Here is a 24252-nt window from a genome sequence, read left to right on the forward strand (position 1 = left end):
TGAAAATAGCACTGATCTACAAGCTCAGAACACATTGCGATGCGACAAACTTTTCACTATAATTGTTTTTGTTTTGTTTTGGAGAGAATGTAAATGTTCTTTGTTAAGTACAAATTTGACCTAGCAACTTACACTTGTTAGTTGAGTAATATTTGACCAGGAGTATCAATACTTTGACTACAGCGCTGGGGTTGAGTACTTTGTCCACCACACTGATAAAGCCTGTGGGTTTGGGTCCAACATGTCCCCAGAAGAACCAACAAGTAAAAATGAGGAAGTGCCCCTGATTGTGCATCTGCAGGCCTCTTCCATCTCATAAACTAAACGGTGATTGCTCCCTTCCTGATTACCGGGGCGGACAGGGAAAGCAGAGTTGATAATTGAATCAGAGAAATTTCTCCTTGTAGACGTTTGGTCTGATAACAAGGTTCTTAACTGGCAGGGCAGGAAACAGCCTTTCCGCATTCCAAGGGGGAAAAACTAAGACCTGTTTTTGTGTCCCGTTCCCTGCGCCTCACAGGGTACCTCCTTTGCAAGCAGGCACAGCATTGTGTAGGCTATACACATACATTCTTTACTTGTGTTAGTATTAACATACTGCATTGGATTTACAGCAACAAAGAGTCATGACACGAAAAGTCCGTAAGAACACCCGATGGGATGAGAGGAGATCAACAGTGGTTTACGGTAGGTTTGCAGTCATTTCTGGTTCTTAGAAACTGTTCGTGTCTATCTGATCCCAGTTTGAGAACTTCTGTCAGCTATGCTTACATATTATCCTTCTCGGTTCAGATTCCAGATGTGTTTCCATTATTTTGTCCTGGTAGATGCTCCTCCAACGGAGCAGGTGTGTCGTAATCCCTGTAACCCTTGTCCTATTGATTTGTTTTTTCTCAAATCAACCAAAGGTCAGGCTAAGGTCACAGTGCAGGGCCAAAGTTTAGCCCTATGCTTAGCTTAGGCTATTATGTACATATAGGTCATTTTAACAGTGACCCAAAACAGAGTGTGAGGGATGGATGAAGCCATTTGTGGTTATTAGAATGCTGGTCCATTAAGCTATTGCTTTATGTTGTCAGCTGAATGTATTTTCTACCAGACATGTAACATATATGTATACATATGATGCATAGTATTTCTTCCCCCTGTAAAAGAATCCATCTTTCATCATCTTTTGATGAAGGGGGGAGGGGGAGAGTGTGTGTGTGTGAACACACACATATCTGCAATCTTACCTAGTATTATACCTTTAAAGTCGTAGTAGGTAAGCACTGCGGTCACTTAGTGAGGTCACCTCTGCTGGTCACTACCGTCATTGCAGGTCTTTAGTGCATTCCTGCATTACCCAGAATTCCATTTGTTTTCACCGCAAGGCAGAAGCGTTTCAAAAAGCATTCTTTTTGTTGTTTTATACTATCTGCGGATCGTTTCTCTTAGCCAGTGGAGCTTTAGTTACCGTGAGCTTTGTTTTCTTTTGTTTTTCCATCTTCAAATCCTATAATGCCGTAAAAACAGCATGCGTTGTGATTCCTTTTTGTTCCTAGTGCAGTAGTTCCTGGACAAACAGGAAACCGGTGCATTTCCGTTTCCGTTTTCCGGACGGATTTTCGCGGGAAAGATACCCCTGTCCACTTTCAATAGAAAATATGTTTATAAAAGACTTTCGTGGGTGAAATTCATGGAATGGGTGTTGTGAAACATTTGCCACTCACAAAAGATATACAATTTAACTTTTGTTTTAAAAAAAAAAGTTACCTAGTATAGCTTTAAGTAAAACAATGGTGTACTTTTTCCACCTCTGCAAAAAACCCAGCTGTGCGCTCAACCACGTTCAATTCGTGGAAGATGCTGACCGTGGGCTCTGATTATGACACCTGGGCTCAGTCACCCAGGGGGGGAAGCAACCGTAGAGCGGCGGAGCTGGGAGACCCGGAGAGCTGCGGTGACGCCGAGGTGACAGGAGGAGGGGACACCGACATGACATACTATGACTCTGTCCAAGAGCTCGACGAGGTGGTCCCCAGCAGTGGTGGAAAGTAACTACGTTTATTCACTCAAGTACTACACTTAAAGGACAACTTTGGTTTTTCACAACCAAGGTTTATATTTTAGCTTGTAATTAAAGTAAATAAAAGATGAGTGTCATTTTTTTTTCCATTTAATGCTTTCTATAGTTTTTGCATTCTGTCCGTTGGCTAAATATGTATTTTTTTACACAAAAACTCGGCATTTTCTTTATTATTAATTACAGTAGCTCTTCTAGCCCCCAATAACTCACATCTGGCCATCAAAGACCACGGGACCTTTTTTATTGTGTAAAAGACATATTTAGCCACCGGACAGAATGCCCCCGCCCACTGTAAAAAATATCGCGAAAATTGCTAAAATTATAGAAAGCAGTAAATTAAAAAAACAGCAACACTCATCAACATAAACCTTAATTGTGAAAAACCAAAGTTGTCCTTTGAGTACAATTTTGAGGTACTTTTCTGTACTTTTACTTCTGCTCCACTACAGCTCAGAGGCAAATATTGTATTTTTTACTCCACTGCAATTATTTGAAAACTTTAGTTACTAGTTACTTTGTAGATTTTGAATATTATTACAAAACATATTACCCACTTCAGCCCTATACATTTCGGCTATTTGAAAATAGCAGATCTACAAGCTCACATTGTGAGCAAGCATTGTGAGCTTGTAGATCTGCTATTTTCATTACTGATTGATTCTTTTGAAAACTTGTGAAATGGGACATTCTGCATAATGGGTACTTTCTACTTTTGGTACTTTAAGTACATTTTGATGCTTTTGTACTTTTCCTCAAGTATATTTTGAATTCCAGACTTTTACTTGTAACAGAGTATTTCTACATTGCAGTATTGATACTTAAGTAAAAAATGTGAGTACTTGTTACAATAGTTGTTATGTGTTTCCACACGGACTGAGTTGAGGGGAACACACACCAGAGCAGCTAGGCCCATGAGCTAGGCTGACTGAGGCAGACTAAATGTTATGCTACGTTCTATGTGAAAGTTTAATAAAAGTGTAAGCAGCTAAAAGTGCTTCAACCGTCCATTCTTGTAAACATGAGGGGCAAGAATGAAACAGTACATTTTTTCCACCACTGGTCCCCAGGTCCTCAAGCACAGGTGGCGTGTGTCACATCATTAAGAAACATGATGATGTCAACCGGACTTCATGGTCAAACAGGTAGGAGGCAAACCTGTGTTGTTCATTTTGTTTTAATTTGTGTGTTTAGGGCAACAGGCATAACCACATTTTAGTTTAGTCTTATTTACGTGTAATTATTTCATATATTATTTGGTTGTGTCTTGTGTGACGTCGCGTATCGTCGTCGTACGTCATATAATACAATGTAAACTTTTTAAACATACATTTAATTGCAGTACACCACGACAGCCACTAGATGGACCCTCGAGCGTCAAGAACAAAGACAGCCCATATAGGCTACTGTATACCAATCTGTTGCCAGGGAGGGACCCTCATATCTTAGTTTTTAGATTAGATTTAGTACAGAACTGTCTATACTGTAGGTGGACGAAGAGAAACCTAGTTTCTAGATTGTTTTGTTCCACTTTTGCTTTGGCAATGTAAACATAATATTTCCTCATGCCAATAAAGCCCCTTTGGATTGGATTGAATTGAAACCTAAGATATGAATAGCCTTGTGAGTCATTCTCAAGGCCAGCCCAGTCCACACCAAAGCAACTCCTTGCAACATGCAACTACTTGCAACCATTATCCCCAATGGCAGCAGCCCACATTTTCTAATTGGACTATACCTTCTACTCTAGCAGGTGTACTAATAGTGTATGTACCATTTACTAAATACTTTCACCCTGGTGACCCTATTTTGGGCATGTTAGAGGCACATAAAAAAAGCATTGCATCACTATGCATTGTAAGCTTGTAGAACAGCTGTTTTAACATTTTTTTAAATAGGGCTCATGTGGTTAAACGGTTCCTCTTTTTGCTGGGGACGCCCTGGGGAACCCCTCAAGGAGCCCTGAGGGTGCATGGACCCCACTTTGAGAACTAAACCACTGGCCTACATTGCCATCATTATGCTGTCACAACAACCCACACTAACACTACATTGGTCTCTCAATCTCTTCCACAATCTTGGCAGAAGCGTTTGCAAGTTATGGGAGCCAACACGCCTGTCTTGAAAGACTATAACACTACATTAACATCCAAACCTCACAATCTGTGGTCCTGAATATGTGATAGAAGGCAAGGCAATGATAAAGGGAAATTGTGCACAATGGATGATGGACAGAATGTTATGCGGTATAGGCATTAGGCCTACTTTTAATCCAAATTAATCACATGCTACTTGTGAAGGGTTATGGAAGTGTGTGTGTGTGTGTGTGTGTGTGTGTGTGTGCGTGTGTGCGTGTGAGAGGGGGGGGGGGTGCTTCAATCATCCTTTACAGCACTGGTTCTCAAAGTGGGGTCCGGGGACCCCCAGGAGATCTTGAGGGGATTTCAACGGTTTCCCAGCAAAATGAGGGACAGTTAAGTAAACACTTAAGCCCTATTTTATATTTGATCTACAAGCTCATTACGTGTCACGATGCAACGCATTGTGCGCTTACAGATCTGCTATTCTTTTCATTTGTTTGACAAACTTGACAAATCTTATCTTATGGGGATGCCTGGCACAGAGTCTTTTCAAAAGACTGTGGCCGAATACATACATCAACTTGGTGGTCCTTGACCTTGACATGAATATGTTTGAGATAACCTGCCTCAGCAGCACTACTGCGGTTCTCCTGTCCTCTGCTCTCATGTGTCTCACTCTGACATACAGTAGTGTCAATTAAAAGTAGCAAGAAGGACAGTATTGATGTACAGTACAGTAATTCCTTTTCAAAGCCCCGTTCAATTGATTTACTAATATAATTAAATGGCACAAATGAAGCATTTAACAGGCGCTTCCAGAGTGACTTATAAGTGCAAGATCAGAGTGCTTGCTGTAAATGGTATGAACCCTAGTCAACAAACAATAGGGTAAATGGTCAAGTAAACGGAGTGCCAAGAAAATCAATAAATGCTACAACGTACTGTAACTAGAATACCAGGTAAACATCGGACCTAGCATCAAGTACAGCATAGTATTAGACACTAAGTGCAGCATAGTATTAGACACCTTCAACAAAACCGCACCTTACATATTAGCAGTGTGGTATGGGTCTTTTCAATTTTCTAAACGTTTAGTTTGTTGCTGTTTTAAACGGAACACAATCTAAGTGTTTGACTAGGAATAGAGTCCAAAGAGAAGCACGAACGTCCCAAAAACAGCAATACGTACACTAGAGAGAGAAGAAAAACAAGTGTCTGCTCCCAGGAGAATGATTTATTGGCAATGAACGTTTCGACCTCAACTGGGCCTCCATCAGGTCTGGCTAGGAAGCCATACTGTAGTTCTGTATCCTGTCAGTGTCATCTGAGTCAGCTCTTGTAGCTAGTGAGCTTGTAGATCGGCTATTTTCATATAGTCTAAATGACTATAGGGCTGAAGTGGTTAATGTATGTTTTGTAATAATAATCAAAATCTACAAAGTAACTAGTAACTAAAGTTTGCAAATGATTGAAGTGGAGTACAAGTACAATATTTGCCTCTGAGATGTAGTGGAGTAGAAGTAAAAGTATTGGAAATTGGAAATAATCAAGTAAAGTACAAATACCTCAAAATGTACTTAAGTACAGTACTTGGGTACATGTACTTAGTCACTTTACACCACTACCTGTGTGCGCTTAGAGCGGACGGACAGATATTGTAAAAGTGGAAGCCTAAAGGCACAGCAACAAAACAGCTCTTGCAACTACTTGCAACCATTATCCCCAATGGCAGCAGCCCACATTTTCTAATTGGACTATACAGCTCTGTTTGCTCGGTCAAATATCTCAGATTTGAAGAGAGGGGCACATTTTATGTTGTCAAATGTGCATGGGACATGTCCCCCCTGGGCTGCCCTATAGACACAATGCTAAATAGGACATACAAATAAGCCAAAGTAATACATTACATAGCCTATATTAAAGATTAAAATAATATAAGTCCAACATTTAACATACAATTTTTGAAAGGTCAAGTAAGTAGATACTGCACCGATAGGCCAGTGGTTCTTTTTCATATCAAAGTCCCCAATTTAGTTGACATGATAGCCTTGGACCCCCATTCGATGAGAGTTAGTCTCTCATACTCAAATAATACAATATAGAATACAGATATACTGTAGATCTGCTTTTGTCCAGAATTCCAAGCCATATAGATGTGGTAGATAACTAGGCAAACTACGATCATAATAACAATTCTTTATACATTCTCTAACCTCTGGTAAATTAAGTAATGCTGATCTTAACAGCTGTTAGATTTTATGGGAACCCCCTGGAACCTCCTCAAGGACCCCTGGTGGTCCCCACACCCCACGTTGAGAACCGCTACTATAAGCTGTAGGATAAATAGTGCACATAAGAAATGATGACTCAACTCTAAGGATTAATGCTGAATTTACATTAATTATCTTTTGATGGTCAATAGAGTAGGAGTGTATATCATCTCGTTAAGTGCCTGTTAGTGGATTATGATGAATGTCATGGTTTGGAAGGGTGTTTTAAAAGCTGTCTGACTCAGACAGATTAAGTGGTGAGGGCGTAATGCTGGCCTTGCCTCATGCCTGTGCGTGAACCAATAGTTAGTTTACAAATGCAATGGTTTCCTAATGTATTCAGAGCACCCAATTATTGTAGATTGTTGATGTACCTTGACTTATGTTGTATCGTTGTTATATTTTAATGTCTGTATTGTTTCTTGTTTTTTTTGGGGACTACGGATGGAAAGTATAGCTTTTGCTAAATCCGGCATATTTACACTTGCTCGTGTGTATGTATTACACATGTCTTGTGTTAATCAATGTGCACTGTCCCGACCAAATACATAAATAAAGTAAAGTTCTGGCATGACATATCAAGACTATAAACAGTCCCATTTTTTATTAAAAAAAATAAATTGTTTTTTATTTTTATTTAACCTTTATTTAACCAGTAAAACACATTGAGACAGAGTCTCTTTTACAAGTGGGAACTGGCCAAGGGGCAGATTAAAAATTTCACATCACTGCTAAAACAAACAATACAACAGTAATATTAATACATCCATGACTCATGGATGTATTAATATCTTTTCTGTTACCTTGATGCTCTCTACAGCCTGCTTGGATTTCTTGGCAGACCCTTTTTCTTCTTCTTCATCATCACCATCAGCCTCCTCCAGCTCAGTAGGCAGTGTGTGGTTTTATGTTTGTCAGTACAGTTAGTCCACACATTTAAAACATTCTCGTTTGGGAAGTCCCTGGTCGGTGTGCAGGCTGATCACCACTGGGGCTCCTGGACCCCTGGAGCTCAGCGGCCCCCCTGCGCACATGGTCCCATTTGGCCTATAGTCTTAACCATCCCTGGACCAAAGGAGCTGAATGGCATGGTTGTGTAACACCACCAAGGACACTGACACTGTAATCTCACCATCAGTCAACAGAAGTCAGAAGGATTTCTTGAGTGATGATGATGAAACCTGTATGTGTCGTGATGGGACCTTGGGTTGTTCATTTTATTACCCAAAAAAGGTTGATAAAGATGGTGTTTGTTGGCCTGTGTTTTCAACCAAAGGACCACAATATGCCTTACCATTATTGCCATTTTATGTCAGTCTTAGATCTAGGCTATTAGGATTGGATATAACTAAGAAATATGTCTGGAAATAAGAGTGGCAACTCAATATTTCCTTAGCATATTGTATTTACAGACAATCACAATATGCTTTTAACAGATGTAGAATATTGTAGCCTTAATTCGACTCAGTAAACTGTTCATGTTTAGCGCTCTGTCTGTGCTGAATTAAAGAGTGAATCATGCAAGTTACTTGGTTTGAGCTCCAGGGCTTTTGAGAAGATCATTAGTCTCTCTTAGCCTCAGTGGTAAGTACATTTACTCAAGTACTGTACTTAATTAAGTGCTCACAATGAGTCGCGATGCTGCCGCACATTGTGAGCTTGTAGAGCTGCTATTTTCAAATGATTTCTATACATTTTATAGTTGAAAACTTGTGAAATGAGTATACTTTTGGTGCTTTAAGTACATTTTGATACTAATACTTTTGTAGTTTGACAGTCAATTTTGAATTTCGGACTTTTACTTTGTCAGAGTATTTCTACATTACAGTATTGAATATCGATACTTTTACTTAAGTAAAAAAATAGAGTACTTTTTCCCACCACTGGCTACAGTCTCTCACTCAGCCTATTCAGCCCACAGCCGGTGCGCTCCAGCAACCGATAGGCGCGTCTTGGTCACATGCGCTCATACTGATACTGAAGGTTATAGTGAAGCTCCACACAGCGAGCGATCATCAAGCAGATATCAGAGGACACAATGCGTCGGATAGAGCGACGATTGGTTTGTTTTATTGGTATGTGGCAGCAGCTGAAGCCCAAAAGAACCAACCAGATCGCTTTTCCAACCTCGTCATATAATTTCGACTGACGTTTTTGGCGACTTTCAACTGGTGTTTTTGGATGTTTGGCACGATGTTGCCACCAAACAGAGACAAGCTTTTGTTTATGATTTTTTTCTCCCCCTTCCAAGTGTTATTTATCATCTTTTCCCACGAGGAACCGCGGGGCTAATATCGATGGACTAATAACCCTACATTAACTAAATCGTACAACATTTTGAAGCGCACCAACTTTTGTTTCTAGGCGTTTTAATCTCACGGAGGAATGAGTGGGAATGGACTAATTTTCACCAAGAGCAATGTTGTCTCTTTTAAATCTCCAAACCCAGCCTGATCTTCGTGCACACTAACGCTTTAAAGCTGTGTTGGATTTTGGGGTGTTTTTGTTTGTTTGTTGTGATGCGTCTCCCTTTCGTTCTCACTGACACCAGTGTGGATTCTCCTCCTTGTTGGATCTGTACGTTGTTGTTTCCAGGATGGCTCGCTTCGCAGACGACCTACCCAGCCGCTATGGACCAGGTGGCGGCGGGGGTGGCGGAGGCGGAGGACGGGGTGGCGCGATGGGGGGCGCCGGGAGAGGGGGTCCCGGAGCCCGGGGCGGCTGCGGCGGCGGTCCGGGCGGTGCTCCGGGGGGCGGCCAGAGGATGTACAAGCAGTCGATGGCTCAGAGAGCCAGGACCATGGCCATATACAACCCCAACCCCGTCAAACAGAACTGCCTCACCGTCAACCGCTCCCTGTTCATCTTTCGGGAGGACAACCTCATAAGGAAGTATGCAAAGCGAATCACTGAATGGCCATATCCTTTTCCCCAATGATAGCCTACTGAAGTCTATTATATATCAGTGGTTCCCCAAACCTTTTGGCTCGAGAGAGACCTGTGTCTCCCCATGCAGGACCCAAGCTAGTGAAAATAGCAGATCTACAAGCTCACGACTTGTCACGATGTGACGCCGTTGTGAGCTTGTAGATCGGCTATTTTCACTACTTCTTAAACATTTGTTTTCTAATTTATGGGATTTCTTAGATTTTTTTTATATTTATTTATTCATGAAATTCTTTTTGGAAAATCATTGAATTTGTTTTGAATTCATGATTATTAGGGTGATTATGGGGGGGGGCTTAATTTGAAAACGTTTTGAAATAACAATGATAAAAAACTAAATGTAGGAAACAAAAATAAAGGCATATTTGGTACTCGTGACCCATAAAAATGTGTCCGTGACCCACAAATGGGTCCCGACCCAGTGTTTGGGAAACAGTGGCCAAGGGTAAAAACATAATGTCTGTATTAATCTCAAATGGCCCTTTTGGGAAGTAGGCTGCTACACACTTTACTGTATGTTTCCAGGGTAGCCCTACACCATGTTTATAGGAACACTTTGCACTTTTATGTGTTTGACGTAGGTTTGTATTTTCACCTCACTCTTGCACCCCCGAGATTTATAATCTATGTCACAATCTGAAATCCTACTTTGGCTTTTCATATAGCCTAACAATTTATTTGACTTAGTATCCTAGTCTAGTAGTCCTAGTCTGCATCTTTCTCCGTTTCTCTGCGATTCACTGACAGGCAACACCTGTTTGCTCCTCGCCTTTATCGTCAGGCAGCTGGATATGCGGACGAGGATAGTGAAAATAAGACATCAATATGTGTTTTAAAAAAAACAATTCCGCCATACAATATAGTCCCACTAGGCTTTAATTCACATTGGAAGATGCGATGAAGTTCTTCAGCTGTAAATGTGTGCTAGGTTATTATGTAGGCACATCAAGCATTGTTACTAATACCGATTAAAAATGTTTTGTTGCTTTATTATGCAACTAACGAGCCGTCAAAACGAACCATGTGCGTACAGCAGGGATTCGATCGTAGGCTAATTATTTTTTAAAGCGCTGTTTGCCAAACAGTGGGTCGGGACCCATCTTTCGGTACATATTTTATGGGTCACGAGTAAATGTCAAAACATAATATTAGATTTTTTTTTCATAAACATTTTTTTTTCCAAAAAAGAATTAACGAATAAATATAAATAAATGAATGAATAAAAATGAATTAAAAAAAAATCCATAAATTAGAAAACAAATGTTTAATGGAGTTGTGAAAATAGCCGATCTACAAGCTCACAACCGTTGTGAGCTTGTAGATCTGCTATTTTCACTAGTTTGGGTACTGGGGGCAAAATATATCTTTTGGGTCTTGAGCTGCAAAGTTTGTGAACCACTGTGCTAAAGTGAGCGCTCAGTGACTGCTCTGAGGTTGTAAAACGCCTCGGTATAATAGCCTACGTCTATACATGCATGTCAATATTCCCTCAAATAATCGGGATAACAATCAAGTAGGCTAACTAGCCTACTCCATTATGCCCTGGTGCGTGTACGTCTCATCCTGTTTACATCCAGCTAAAAGAGACACGGTAGAGAAGAGTCTGGAATATTTCCATATTAACTTGTAGTGTGTGTGGTTATTGTGCAGCATATAAATGCAGCCAGTTCTTTTTTTTTTTCCCGTTTTATTTTTGCCTCTCTCCATGGTGCTGATCTCGCCCACGCCACCCTCTAGGCTGGACAACTTACAGGGCGAAATGACAAACGCGACCAGACAGTTAGATCTGCTGTGTGTGTGTGTGTGTGTGTGTGTGTGTGTGTGTGTGTGTGTGTGTGTGTGTGTGGGCGACAGTGAGAACACGACCCTCCCTGAAAATGTAATATTAATAATAACGCCTATCAACGTAGCCCCTGCCCCCCCCCATGACTTCATATGGTTCGCCACGGTTCACCAGTGGTGGAAAGTAACGAAGAGCATTTACTCAAGTACTGTACTTAAGTACAATTTTGAGGTATTTGTATTTTTAGTTGAGTATTTCCAATTTCCAATACTTTTACTTGTACTCCACTGCATCTCAGATGGCAAATATTGTACTTTAACTCCACTACAATTATTTGAAAACTTTAGTTACTTTTCAGATATAAATTATGATATTATGAAACATACATTAACCACTTTAGCCCTATTTTATACCTATAGGCTATTTGAAAATAGCCGATCTACAAGCTCGCGACGCGTTGTGAGCTTGTAGATCAAACATTTTAGTACTTTTACTTTTGGTACTTTAAGTACATTTTGATGCCAATACTTTTGTACTTTTACTCAAGTAAATTTGGAATTCTCGACTTTTACTTGTAACAGAGTATTTCTATATTGCAATTTTGGTACTTTTACTTAAGTAAAGAATTTGAGTACTTTTTCCACCACTGCACGGTTCACAGAACTGTCCAAATTAAACACATCACAGCATAATGCTGCACAAAATAGCCTATAAATTAATTCACATTTGTCAGCAGATTCCTATCTTGGCTGCATATATTCAGAACTATTAGGGTGTCTCGGTCATGGCATGTGCAAAGTATTGCAGATATGGGTCTTTCACGGTCATAATTCCTTATATTGCCTTTTAATTCAGAGTTTCCACAAAAGGAAACTGCCCCCGGGGAATGACCCGGTAAAAATGGATCGCAGAATGAAGCGACCATTGAAAATGGATTGAAGTGGTCAACCATCTGGAAAGATCTTGAGCTCAAGTATAGCTCATTTTCTCTCTAGAGGGGCTTCCACCACACAGCAGAAAATAAAGGCTGTTTCTATTACTAAGTACACTATGTTTGAGCTAAAGTACATTATGATATATCATTATTATACACAAACAGAAACCAACATTTTCTTCAACATGCTTCCCTGTGCACTGATCACAGTAATTTCACTCCTTAAAAAAGATACATTAAGTTGCTCTGAACAATTCACAGTCAGTTTCCTCATTAGATGATCATAGTATAAAGCATATAGCTTTCATGGGCTTACAATCCATGACTTTGTGTGTGAATAATATGCTATTTTAGCCAATCTGCAATACGGTAGAGTATGTTAATGCAATATGACTATCTGCTCTTATATTGAGAAATGTAGATACTGTACGACCGCTACAGGTTGACAAGAGGTTTTGCTTGAAACTCAAAGGGAAGTATCTCGTCTTCCCAAAACGAGCTCTCTGAAACTTGACCAGGGTTCAGATCTTGAGGTAGGACATGATGAAAGTTACAGATTGCAATTTTAATGTGTATTTTGTCATTGTGCTTTGAAATGTAAATTCAACTGAATTAACCAGAACCGCTTCTTAAGGCCTATATTCCTTAACCTCCACACTCCATTTGAGTACATGATCCTGGCCACCATCATTGCCAACTGCATCGTCTTGGCCCTGGAGCAACACCTACCCGCCAGTGACAAGACCCCGATGTCAGAGCGCCTGGTAAGGGAGACAAAACGTACTTATGCGTACTTAATCCATTAAGACCGGGAACGCTGGTCTGTGTCATTTTAAGGCTTCTTTGGGCTATTCAAAAATAGCAGATATACAAGCTCATAGCGCGGCACCGAGTGCCGCGCTATGAGCTTGTAGATCTGCTATTTTTGAAAAATCGTGAACATTTGTGAAAATCTTTGAATATATATTTTACATTTTTAACTAAAATCTTTGCTTCTGGGGGGCAGGGGGGTCCCTGGAACAACATATTTTGATGGGGATCTGCGGCCAAAAACATATCATTTTGGGGGTCCTTGACAGGAAAAAGTTTGAGAACCAATGATATAACTACAAAAAAAACTTTGGGGATTTAGAAGACATTTGTAAAGATTTGCACAAACTTTCACGATTTTCCCCACAAAAATAGCAGATCTACAAGCTTGTGCCGCGCTACGAGCTTGTTTATCGGCTATTTTTGAATAGCCAAAGAAATAAAAAAAATGACACGCAGATGCGTTCCCGGTCTTAATGGGTTAACTTACTCCAAGCAACCTTTCACAACATTGCCTGCATTTAGAGAGAGAGAGAGAGAGAGAGAGAGAGAGAGATCTCCCATCGGGCCAATTGCTCTGTTAGAGTTTGTGTTCCTATCCTCCGTGTAGCACACCCCCCCCCCCCCCCCCCCTTGTCCGTATTGAGTGGCCCCTTAATCCCAGTTGTACGGCTAGAGAGGCGGGCCGCTGAACCGCAAGCACTCCCAACTGCCAACTGCACAGCAAAAATCCTCAGGGTTAATTGCCCTCTGACAGCGTACAAATGGAACCAAATGGACCCTTAATACCCATTTTATAACTCTGAGAATGGAGGATTTCAGGTCCACTTGGTTTCATTCGTACATTCTCCAGGGTTCAATGAACGCTCGGAATTTATCATTGTGGTTAAAGATCGGTGGTTCTCGACCTTTCAGGCAGCGACCCCCCCAAAAAAGTCATCATATTTGAACGGGGGACCCCACCCCACCCTGATAAGCCCTTGGAATTGGAATTGTAGGAGTGGAGGCATTTACATTTAGTTTGACTCGGTTCCACAGATAAAATTGTGAAAATAGAAGATCTACAAGCTCACAACTATGAGCTTGTAGATCTGCTATTTTTGAATAGCCAAAGAAATCTTAAAATGACACGGATGCATTCCCGGTCTTAATGGGTTAAATTAAATAAATGGACCAAGTTGGAAAAGCAACCTCCCTCATTAGTGTCTGGGACACCCTGTGAGCTTGTAGATCAGCTATTTCACAATAATTTCACAATTATTGCCTCTTTCTGAAATTATTTGACAATTTGGCCAACGTTTGACCAGTTTTTATAGTAAAGTTTGTTGATTACTTTTGATGCAATAATGGTCTTTTTTTTGGGGTATTAAAAAGGTCTTAAAAGTCCATAAATTATCACTTCACTGCCGTCCCGACCCACTGGTTGAGAACCACTGGTATAGATCGAGTTGACCAGCTCAAGTCGCCTTGTGGTTAGTGTCCCACTGGGAGGTCGGGGTTCAATCCCCGACAAGAGTTATGCCAAAGACTATAAAACGGCACCCAATGCCTCCATGCTTGGCACTCGGCGTCAATTGTTGGATTGGGGGGCAAGTCTCACTAGCGTCCTGTCCAGGGGGGATGTGCTTGTGCATCATGGCTGGGGGACGTACACAGGAGATAGGCTCCTGTGGTGGGCCACGTGGTTCAGGAACCGTTAAATAGCCGTTTGAATAGCTAATTTCTTTGGCTATTCAAAAATAGCAGATATACAAGCTCATAGCGCGGCACCGAGTGCCGCGCTATGAGCTTGTAGATCTGCTATTTTTTTTAAATCGTGAAAATGTGTGCAAATCTTTGAATGTATATTTTTTGAAGCAAACATTTGTAACTCAAATCTTTGCTTCTGGGGATTTTACAAATGTCTTCTAAATCCTAACAGTTTTTTGAAAAAAAATATGTTGCTATAATATCAGTGGTCCTCAAACCTTTTTCATGTCAAGGACCCCCAAAATGATATGTATTTGGTCGCAGACCCCCATCTAAATATATGTTGTTCCAGGGACCCCCCAGAAGCAAAGATCTGAGTTACAAAGTGTCTGGGACACCCTCTGTGTTCAGCAGCGTGAGTCTTGTGTCTTTTCTCCGCGTTCCCGTCCTGTAAGTCGGTGGGAGCCTCCCAGTAAGCTGCCTTTGATCCCCTCTTCTCGCTCCATGTTCCCCCCAGCTGCACGTACACAAGCTGGGCTTAAACCAAGCATTTGAACTTTTTCGGTTCACTTTGTGCCGCTAAACCAGACAGAGAAAGGAAACCAAATGAACCTAAGCATGGCGGGTGAAAATCCTCTTTGAGTTGATTTTACTCAGTCTTAGAGTTCCATTGGAGAACTAAAGCCCTGTGCACTGGAGAAAAAAAAAGAAAATATATTTAGAGTAAATGGGAGCTACATTGGTAAACATTTAACCACTTTGACGTATTATTCGACTGATTTTTGTCATGTCGTGATGGGCGAGAGTTTGGACATTTTGAAAAGATTTCAACAAGTTTAAAAAAAGCTTTTCAAAAATAGCTGTTACAATCAAATTGGCACTTTCTTTTGGGCTATTTTGTACGAAACGAAATATATGGGGGTGAACATTTGGCAAAAACAAATATGGAGGTATTTGTAATGCTCTGGAAGCCTCTCTACTTTAAGAGGTTAAATTAAATGTATATTGATCGTATAAGTATATCCTTGTAAGGCTTGTATTTGTTTATAGGGAACAGGTTGGACTTCCTCCATCCTTGACGTCACAAAAATGCTCAACTGAATGTTGGTGGCAGGGCAGATGTTGTTGTTCAAACATCTTTTCCCAATATTTATAAAACATTATTGTAGGCCTATATGAGAATGCCAAACAAAGATTCTATGTCTACATGGTTTTCAGAAATGTACAGTGCCCAATGCTTTTGCTCTGATTGTCACATCATTGATTTACAGTTACATAAGTGGGTGAATGTTTTTTTTTTTGCGCAAGCTCCCTACATTTTAGTTTTTTCAGAAAGGGCCAGCCACGCCAACCGCTCTGTGGGTTCCTCTGTTTGCGGACGTTGCAGTTTACATACCAGGCAATCATATATAGTGCCACCTGCTCCTGTTTTTAATAATCTCCCTAATTGAGATGCAGCATCAGCATCAGAGATGTCTCCATTAAGGAAAACAAAAGGTAGCACTCAGCACCTGAGAAAGTTGATTAGCGTGGTGGGTCACTAAGAACGCCGCCGTCTCCACTTCCCCCAACCTTGACATTGCAATGGAACAAGCATCCTTTTAACCCATTCAATCCGGGGAACGCATCTCTGTCATTTTAGATTTCTTTGGCTATGTATGAGCTTGTAGATCTGCTATTTTTGAAAAATCGTGAACATTTGTGCAAATCTTTATATATATATATTTGTATTATTTATTTGTAAACTATTTAGTTCCAGGGTCCCCCAGAAGCAAAGATTTGCCTTACAAATATTCGCTTTAAAAATGCATTTATTTAAAAGATTTGCACACATTTTCACGAATTTTACAAAAATAGCAGATCTACAAGCTCATAGCGCGGCACCGAGTGCCGCGCTATGAGCTTGTAGATCTGCTATTTTTGAATAGCCCAAAGAAATCTAAAAACGATAGAGATGAGTTTCCCGGATTGAATGGCTTAATTGGAACAAGGAAGGAATCGGCCATTATTTACTTGCAGGCTGTAAGTGGAGATAATTAGAGAGTATCTCAGATCCATTGCAAGTCTTTGACACTAAAATCTTCAGGGAGTTCCCACGCTGTCCTCCAAAGGCCCTTGTAGGATGGAGCATATCGCCACCGCTGGGTGGAAAACTTGTATGTCCAAATTTTAAACCTTTCAGGAAATGGAAAAAAAGGAACCTGTGTTCCAATCCTATGTAGTTATTATTTTTTAGTCACAAGCTCTTGTTGATACTATTCATTGGTTCAATATTGATAAACTATTGATAGAGCCCACACAATTTAAAGGTAGGGTAAGTGATTTTCTTTGGTTAGAATAGAAATGGAACATTTGGTTAAATAGCTCTATATTCTGCTAGTACTCATTGAGTGTTTGTTCAGTAAAAGGAGTTTCCCATGTCTCTCCAGCTCTTTATTAAACAGAACATGTATGTTCAGTGCCCTCTCCTGATTGGCTTAAATGTTGTCACCTACCTGAAAATGTACAATATTCTGTCAGTGTTTACTAAAGAGCTGGAGAGACCCCTGTGACCGAACAAACCACTCTGTAGCAATGATTACTATCAGAATATAGTACTTGAACCTTTTAACTAAAACAAAACAATCACTTACTTTAACCGCTTTCACTCATTTGAATAATAAAAAATGGCAGATCTACAAACTCGTAGATCGGCTTTTCCTGCGACTTTTGAGCGACACTCTTGAATGACGAATTAGGGCATTAATGTATGAAAAATAAAAACATTAAAAGTTGAAAATTTGTGATACAAGGTTTCTGCCTGACATCAGCGATACATAATGCATAAGCATTTTAGATAGTGTACATAATGGATGATAACACATTGCCTCTATCTACAACATTGTTCATTTATTCAGAGAGCCCTCCAGCCCAGCCATTACGTAAGGAGCGTTATGTCGACAGCTCCTTTATACAGTAAACTAAGGGCTGATTTATACATAGTCTCTGTGACTGTGTCGCCTCGGCGAGAATACAATAGTACCATGAGTATAAATGACCAGATACAGTGTCGTCGCCGTCTGGTAGAAACCTTGTATGTCCAAAAGCGTTACTTTCCAGGAAACGGAAACAAATAACCTGCGTTCCAATGAGTTAACCATTTTCACTTTTAATGGTCAAACATAGCAAAAATAGAAGATCTACGAGTTCACAACGCATTCCGCGAAAGCAGCGACAGACTTGTACGTCAAAGTAGGGCATTATTTTACAAAAAAAGTTGAACTGTGGAGAAACGATAAGGTTTCTGCCCGACAGCAACAATTATGTCTCACTGATTGTGTGTAGTTATTCTCTGTTAGAACGCCTGTCCCTGGGAAATTACCCTTCTTCTGCTGGTCAACACAAAAAATATATATATTCAAAGATTTGCGCAGATTTTCACGATTTTTCAAAAATAGCAGATCTACAAGCTCATAGCGCGGCACTCGGTGCCGCGCTATGAGCTTGTATATCTGCTATTTTTGAATAGCCAAAGAAATCTAGAAAATATTTTATTTAACCACTTAAACCCCATATGTTGTGAGCGTAGTCCTTCAGGGCTCGACTATAGTATTTTCTGCTTCGCTCTACATTCAATATCTTTGCTAAAACTGACTACTACAGGCTTACACAACGTGTGTAGATCTGCTATGTTCTGCCATGGTTTTCCCCAGAATACAGATGCTGGGGTTTAAGTGGTTAAGTAAAAGTATCAATTCCACAATATATATTCAAAATGTTTGTACAATTACAAAAGTACTGGCATCAAAATATACATAGTACTCAAAATTGTCTAAATAGCAGATCTACAAGCTCACAACGTGTGAGCCTGTAGATTGGCTATTTTCGAATAGCCGAAGTATAAAGCAGGGCATAAATGATCATTGATTAACATATGTTTTTGTATTAATAATCTAAATCTGCAAATTAACTAGTAACTGCTCTGTCAAATAATTGTAGTGGAGTAAAAAAACAAAACAATATTTGCCTCTAAGATGTAGTGGAGTGGATGTAAATAGTAAACGCTCAAATACTCAAGTAAAGTAAAAGTACCTCACAATTGTACAATACTTGGAGTAAATGTACTTAGTTACCTCCCACCACTGCACTGTTAGAGCTCTCATCGGTCACACAGACAGTATCTATTATGGCCGTGGTTGTGTTCGCTGATGTTGGATTTAAATGTGACACTGTACAGAAAAGGTCACGTATATCCGATAGTGGCGGGGGGGGGGTTTCCAGCCAGGCTGTCATACTGGTTTATTATGTGGCTGTTTTGCATTGGGGGTTGGGTGGGAGTTGGGGGTGGGGGGGGCATGCTGTCAGGTTGTAGTATGGACAGAGCGAGAAAGAAGGGGGGAGAGAGAGAGAGAGAGAGAGGGAGGGGGGGGGTTAACACAGTAGTCGTGCGATATCCTCTGCTAGTGCCCAGTGAATAAATCCGCAGGCCCTTGCCAACCAACAGTATAGCGGAGGCAAAAACCCCCCTAATTTACACTTTGTCCGCACGACGGTGTCGCGACGTTGCAAAACAGCAGACCGACAAGCTCACAACAGGCCGTGTCCGCGGCGCATTGTGAGCTTGTAGGTCGGCTATTTTGTGACGCGCGCGACACGGTCGAGCGGACGAAGCACGAACGGGGGGGTGGGGGGGGGGGGCTAAATGGAGATAGCGTCCTGTCATACATGTCTGATTACTTGGAGGGAGACCAAGGGTTCAGTCAACCGACGCTGCATGAGTGGGCTTCAGATGAAAAGCGTGCGCATGTGAAATCCTCCGTGTTGATTTAACTCCGAGGAGTAAACAAACGGAACCATAAGGGTGTACGTTTGGCTCCGTTTTTGCGCACTCTTCCGAGCCTTATTTTTGCTGTGCGGTGAACCGTTGCGCTGTTTTTTTTGTTTTCTTCCTTTCCTTCTGTGAAAAAGAAATAGTAGAATGCCTCATACAATCATGTCCAGCAGAATTTCTCATGGATGCATGTAGTCAAAACATTTTTGCAGCATGTTGCATATATTGTGTTGTTTCATTAAAGGGCTAGTTCACCCCCAAAATGACTTTTTTTCCCCTATCAATTAGTCACCCCTTGGAGACTTGAATTCATGGATACTTTTTAGTTTTAGAGGCATTCCTAAGCTAATAATTTGATGACCGGCAGCGGTTCCGGTAGGAGACACAAAGAGTCTCCTTTGTGTCTCCTACCGGAACAGCTGCCTACCGGTCAAGCTGGTCATCAAATTATTGGACTTAGGAATGGGACAAAAACAAAAAAATATCCATGAGTTCAAGTCTCCATGGGGTGACTAATCGATAGATTTTTTTTTTGGGGGGGGGAACTATCCCTTTAACAAGTCTAAGACAAGTAGGTCTAAATTTCCACCGACTTCTCATGGTTACGTTATGTGTATACGGTATATATTTAATCTCACTATATTTCTCCTCCTTTTATCCACCGGGAGAGCTCTGTTCATCACTTCAGGGGAAGTGAAAGGAACCTTCTTCCTTTCTCTACTTTCGTCCATCTCTCACTCCATGCTTCATTACTCTCTAACAAAAAAGATGTCTCTCTCTCTCCGTCTCCCTCTCTCTTTCTTGTAGGATGACACAGAGCCCTACTTTATTGGAATATTCTGTTTCGAAGCCGGCATTAAGATCATCGCCCTGGGCTTTGCGTTCCACAAAGGGTCCTACCTCCGCAACGGCTGGAACGTAATGGACTTTGTGGTCGTTCTTACCGGGTGAGTTCCTCGCCCGCTGGGTGTGTGTGTGCGCTGGAGATGGAGCGCAAAGAGTGCTTTCTTTGTGTGTGTGTGTGTGTGTGTGTGTGTGTGTCAGTGGTGGGAAAAGTACTCAAATTATTTACTTAAGTAAAAGTACCAATACTGCACTATAGAATGTAAAAGTCCAGAATTCAAAATTGACTTGAGTAAAAGTACAAAAGTATTGGCATCGGAATGTGCTTAAAGTACCGAAAGTAAAAGTACTAAAATATTTGAAAATAGCAGATCTACAAGCTCAAAAGTTGTGAGCTTGTAGATCTGCTATTTTCAAATGGTCTAGGGATAAAATATAATATCATAATTTATATCTGAAAAGTAACTAGTAACTAAAGTTTTCAAATAATTGTAGTGGCATAAAAGTACAATATTTATATTTTTATTTATAGTGGAGTAGAAGTAAAAGTATTGGAAATACTCAAGTAAAGTACAAATACCTCAAAATTGTACTTAAGTACAGTACTTAAGTAAATGTACTTACTTTCCACCGTGTGTGTGTGTGTGTGTGTGTGTGTGTGTGTGTGTGTGTGTGTGTGTGTGTGTGTGTGTGTGTGTGTGTGTGTGTACGTTTTTCTCTCCTACATGTTTGAATGTTTAATATTCGAACAAACCATATTTTTAAACATACTGTATGACATTCCTTGTTGCATCATGGGGTGATTCATGGTGAACCGCACTCATCTGAAAGATGTATCTGGTGAATGACTCAAGCCTATGGTACGCTTCACATAGCAGCTTCCCCTTTTGCACTCTAATGTTGCCTAAATTGTTTGTATAGTTCAGGTATAGGTCATTTTGTTATGATAATCAGATTATTACAGTTATGTGTACTGTAAGCTAGGTCTGCATCTCCATGGTCTTCATTAATCTCCCGCCAGGAGATTCACGCATTCGTGCGTGTGCGTGTGTGTGTGTGTGCGTGCTTGCGTTCGCGTGCGTGCTTGCGTACGGCTAATATCGTATATTATCAGTGGCGTGCACAGACATTTTGAGGGGCAGGTGCTCAAGTAAATTATACTTTTTTTGTTGACTTGGTCTTCTCTTTTTTCCCTCTACACCTATACCTCTTTGCCAAAAATAGCCGATCTACAAGCCCACAACGCCTCGCAGCGCGAGGCGTTGTGGGCTTGTAGATCGGCTATTTTTGGCTAAAGTTCTCCTCAGAAAAGGGATGCTAGGTTTCGAGTGGTTATGGTAAAAAGAAAAATCATATCACATAAAGAATTGGCGGACCCCCTGTAGTAACTCTGAGGACCCCCTAGGGGTCCCGGACCCCCTGTTGAAGACCCCTGCTAAACTGGAAAAAAAACACTTTTTTTTCTTCTTTTTTTCAAAAGGGCACTTCTGGTCAAGAGGGCAAAGGGCAGGTGCTTTAGCACCACCTAGAGTCTATCTGTGCACGTCCCTGTATATCATAAGGCAGTCATGTCTTTTACACACTGCCAGCAGGCTACGGACCACTGTCAAATTGGAGCACTCCATTGGTAAGAAATCCCTCCTTCCAGGCTGTGGGATGCGTGTGTCCTGCAAGGCTATGTAGGATGAACGAGCCAATAGGGCACCTGTTCATCCAGCCTATGGTATCTTTACGAAGCGCACTACAGGTTGCAATGCGGCGTGCTGTGAGCCCGTACAGTAGCTCGGATCATTCTTCCTGCTTGCAAGTGATATTGTTACTTGCACAAATGTACATAGATAAGTGTCCTTGGCGTATGAATTATTATATTATGAAACATACATTAACCACCTCAGCCCTATTTTATACCTAGGCTATTTGGAAATAGCCGACTGAGCTTGTAGATCTGCTATTTTCAAATACTTTGGTACTTTGGAACTTTTGGAACTTTAAGTATATTTTGATGCCAATACTTTTTCTCAGGTAAATTTTGAATTCTGGACTTTTATTTGTAACAGAGTATTTCTATATTGCAGTATTGGTACTTTTACTTAAGTAAAGAATTTGAGTACTTTTCCCACCTTTTTGCTGTTGTTGCACAGCCTTACGGACCATGTCACACCAACATTTAGCTGCTTGTACCTCCTGAGTATGAGTGAGTAAACCCCTCTTGATTGTTGATTCATTGTATGGAAGGTATGGAGCTTCTTGGAGATTCCTTATCTTGTTTTGTCATGGATGTAAACAAAGCTGAGGCTGGGCATAGTATGCCTGTTGCACAATTGTATATTTCCTTTCCGTTAGATGAAAGGATGGTGATAGTTCATGAAATTCAAGACTAAACTTATTTTCAAACCTTGTTTCTGGGTTGTTGTGGATGTTTTTTTAATCATGGGTCGTGTGTGAGTGAGACTCATGGCGTCTGAAAGGATGAAGCTTGTATAAAAGACCCTGTCAACCAAAAGTACCACTACACAAACCACTAAGAATTGCAGCCAGTCACACTTGCAGGTTCTTTGCCATGTCGGCTTGCCTCTGCTCCCACATTCCCCCCTTTTACACACTTCCTTCTCAACTCTATAAAATGTGTCGTTAATGCGAAAGGTCGCTCTGTTTTTATTGGGACAGATGATATCCTACTTTGCAGGATATGTTTGTGAGGCATTCCAATGCCTGAACGGAGTACATTTACACCATAGAATGTGTCTCCCCTAAAAAGACAAAGATCCGGCTTCTCCTGTGAGCTTCATATTTTAAGCAGGATGTTTTAACCCATTAAAACCGGGAAAGCATCCGTGTAACCACTGTATCCATATTGTATACTTTGGCTATTCAAAAATAGCAGCGCGGCACCGAGTGCCACGCTATGAACTTGTAGATCTGCTATTCTCTTGAATATTTGTGCAAATACTTGAATATATGTTTTTAGCGGTGCCAACCGCTCTACGTTTGACTCTGTCTGCGTGTCTGTCTGCCCGTCCGTTTGTTTGAGCACGGGATGAGCACGGCAAAGAAGCAACACATACAAACACACGCGCACACACACACACACACACACACACACACACACACACACACACACACACACACACACACACACACACACACACACACACACACACACACACACACACACACACACACACACACACACACACACACACACACACGGACTTGGAGATTGCCTATGCCATCTCTCCTCTCATTGGCCACACGTGCCACTGGTTATCAAAGAGGGGTCCAGGGACCCCCAGCGTATGTTATGTCTGTCCGCCCGTATGAGCACGGGATTTTAAACAGCTATAACTCCAGTTTGCAGCATGCCACCAAGTACAAATTTTGTACATGGACTAAAACCACCAATAGGGACGAACTGTAATTAGTTAAGCCCCGCCCCCTCTGTCTGCCCATTGGCTGGGCTTTAAACAGCCATCATTCCAGTTTGCAGCATGCTACCAAGTACAAATTTGGTAAGTGGACTCAGACCACCAATAGGGAGGAACTGAAATGAGTTAAGCCCCGCCCCAAAGGCACCGCTTCCTTCACACAGGGTGTGTTTTCCAGGAGGAGCGAGATCCGATACCGACCTCGACGTTGCCATGCCATCGTCGAAACGCTACTGACGGCGTCGGTAACGTCGCGACGCAACCGACCGAACAACCGACGGTCAGTAGCGTCGCGACGCAACCGACCGAACAACCGACGGTCAGTAGCGTCGCGACGCAACCGACCGAACAACCGACGGACCGACCGAACAACCGACGGACCGACCGAACAACCGACCGAGCCGCGGAGTCCTTCACGCACCAGGCAACGTCAATTTCCATCCGATCCATCGACCTTATCTGCGCTCTTCTGGCGCAGCCCCCCCCCCCACCTGTCCCCCCCACCTGCGTGACCCCCCCCCCCCGGGACCCCCCCCCCGGGACCCCCCCCCCGGGACGCCCCCCCGCCCAAGGGGTGGATAGTAATAATTGTATAT

General features: G+C 41.5%; 2 protein-coding genes across 9 annotated transcripts in view; one reads left to right on the top strand and one right to left on the bottom strand.

The window, feature by feature from the left end:
• The window catches only part of LOC311037031 (replication protein A 32 kDa subunit-like), a 469874-nt gene that overhangs the window by 436485 nt on the left and 9137 nt on the right, over nt 1-24252 (bottom strand). The window lies entirely within an intron of this gene.
• Nucleotides 497-24252, top strand: part of cacna1bb (calcium channel, voltage-dependent, N type, alpha 1B subunit, b) — a 262230-nt gene continuing 238474 nt past the window's right edge. For 6 of the 8 annotated variants that reach the window (XM_084046067.1, XM_084046073.1, XM_084046069.1 and 3 more), the window contains exons 1-6: nt 497-687; nt 1814-2036; nt 3136-3210; nt 9012-9334; nt 12737-12843; nt 20196-20335. In XM_084046067.1, coding sequence (XP_083902193.1) covers nt 627-687; nt 1814-2036; nt 3136-3210; nt 9012-9334; nt 12737-12843; nt 20196-20335 — 929 coding nt within the window. In that variant the 5' untranslated portion in view covers nt 497-626. Of the gene's footprint in view, nt 688-1813; nt 2037-3135; nt 3211-9011; nt 9335-12713; nt 12844-20195; nt 20336-24252 lie in introns of all 8 variants that reach the window. The other 2 variants (XM_084046066.1, XM_084046072.1) reach the window with 2 other exon arrangements.

The sequence above is a fragment of the Gymnoscopelus microlampas genome, assembly GCF_963454915.1.
Source record: "Gymnoscopelus microlampas genome assembly, chromosome: 21".
Lineage (NCBI taxonomy): Eukaryota > Metazoa > Chordata > Actinopteri > Myctophiformes > Myctophidae > Gymnoscopelus > Gymnoscopelus microlampas.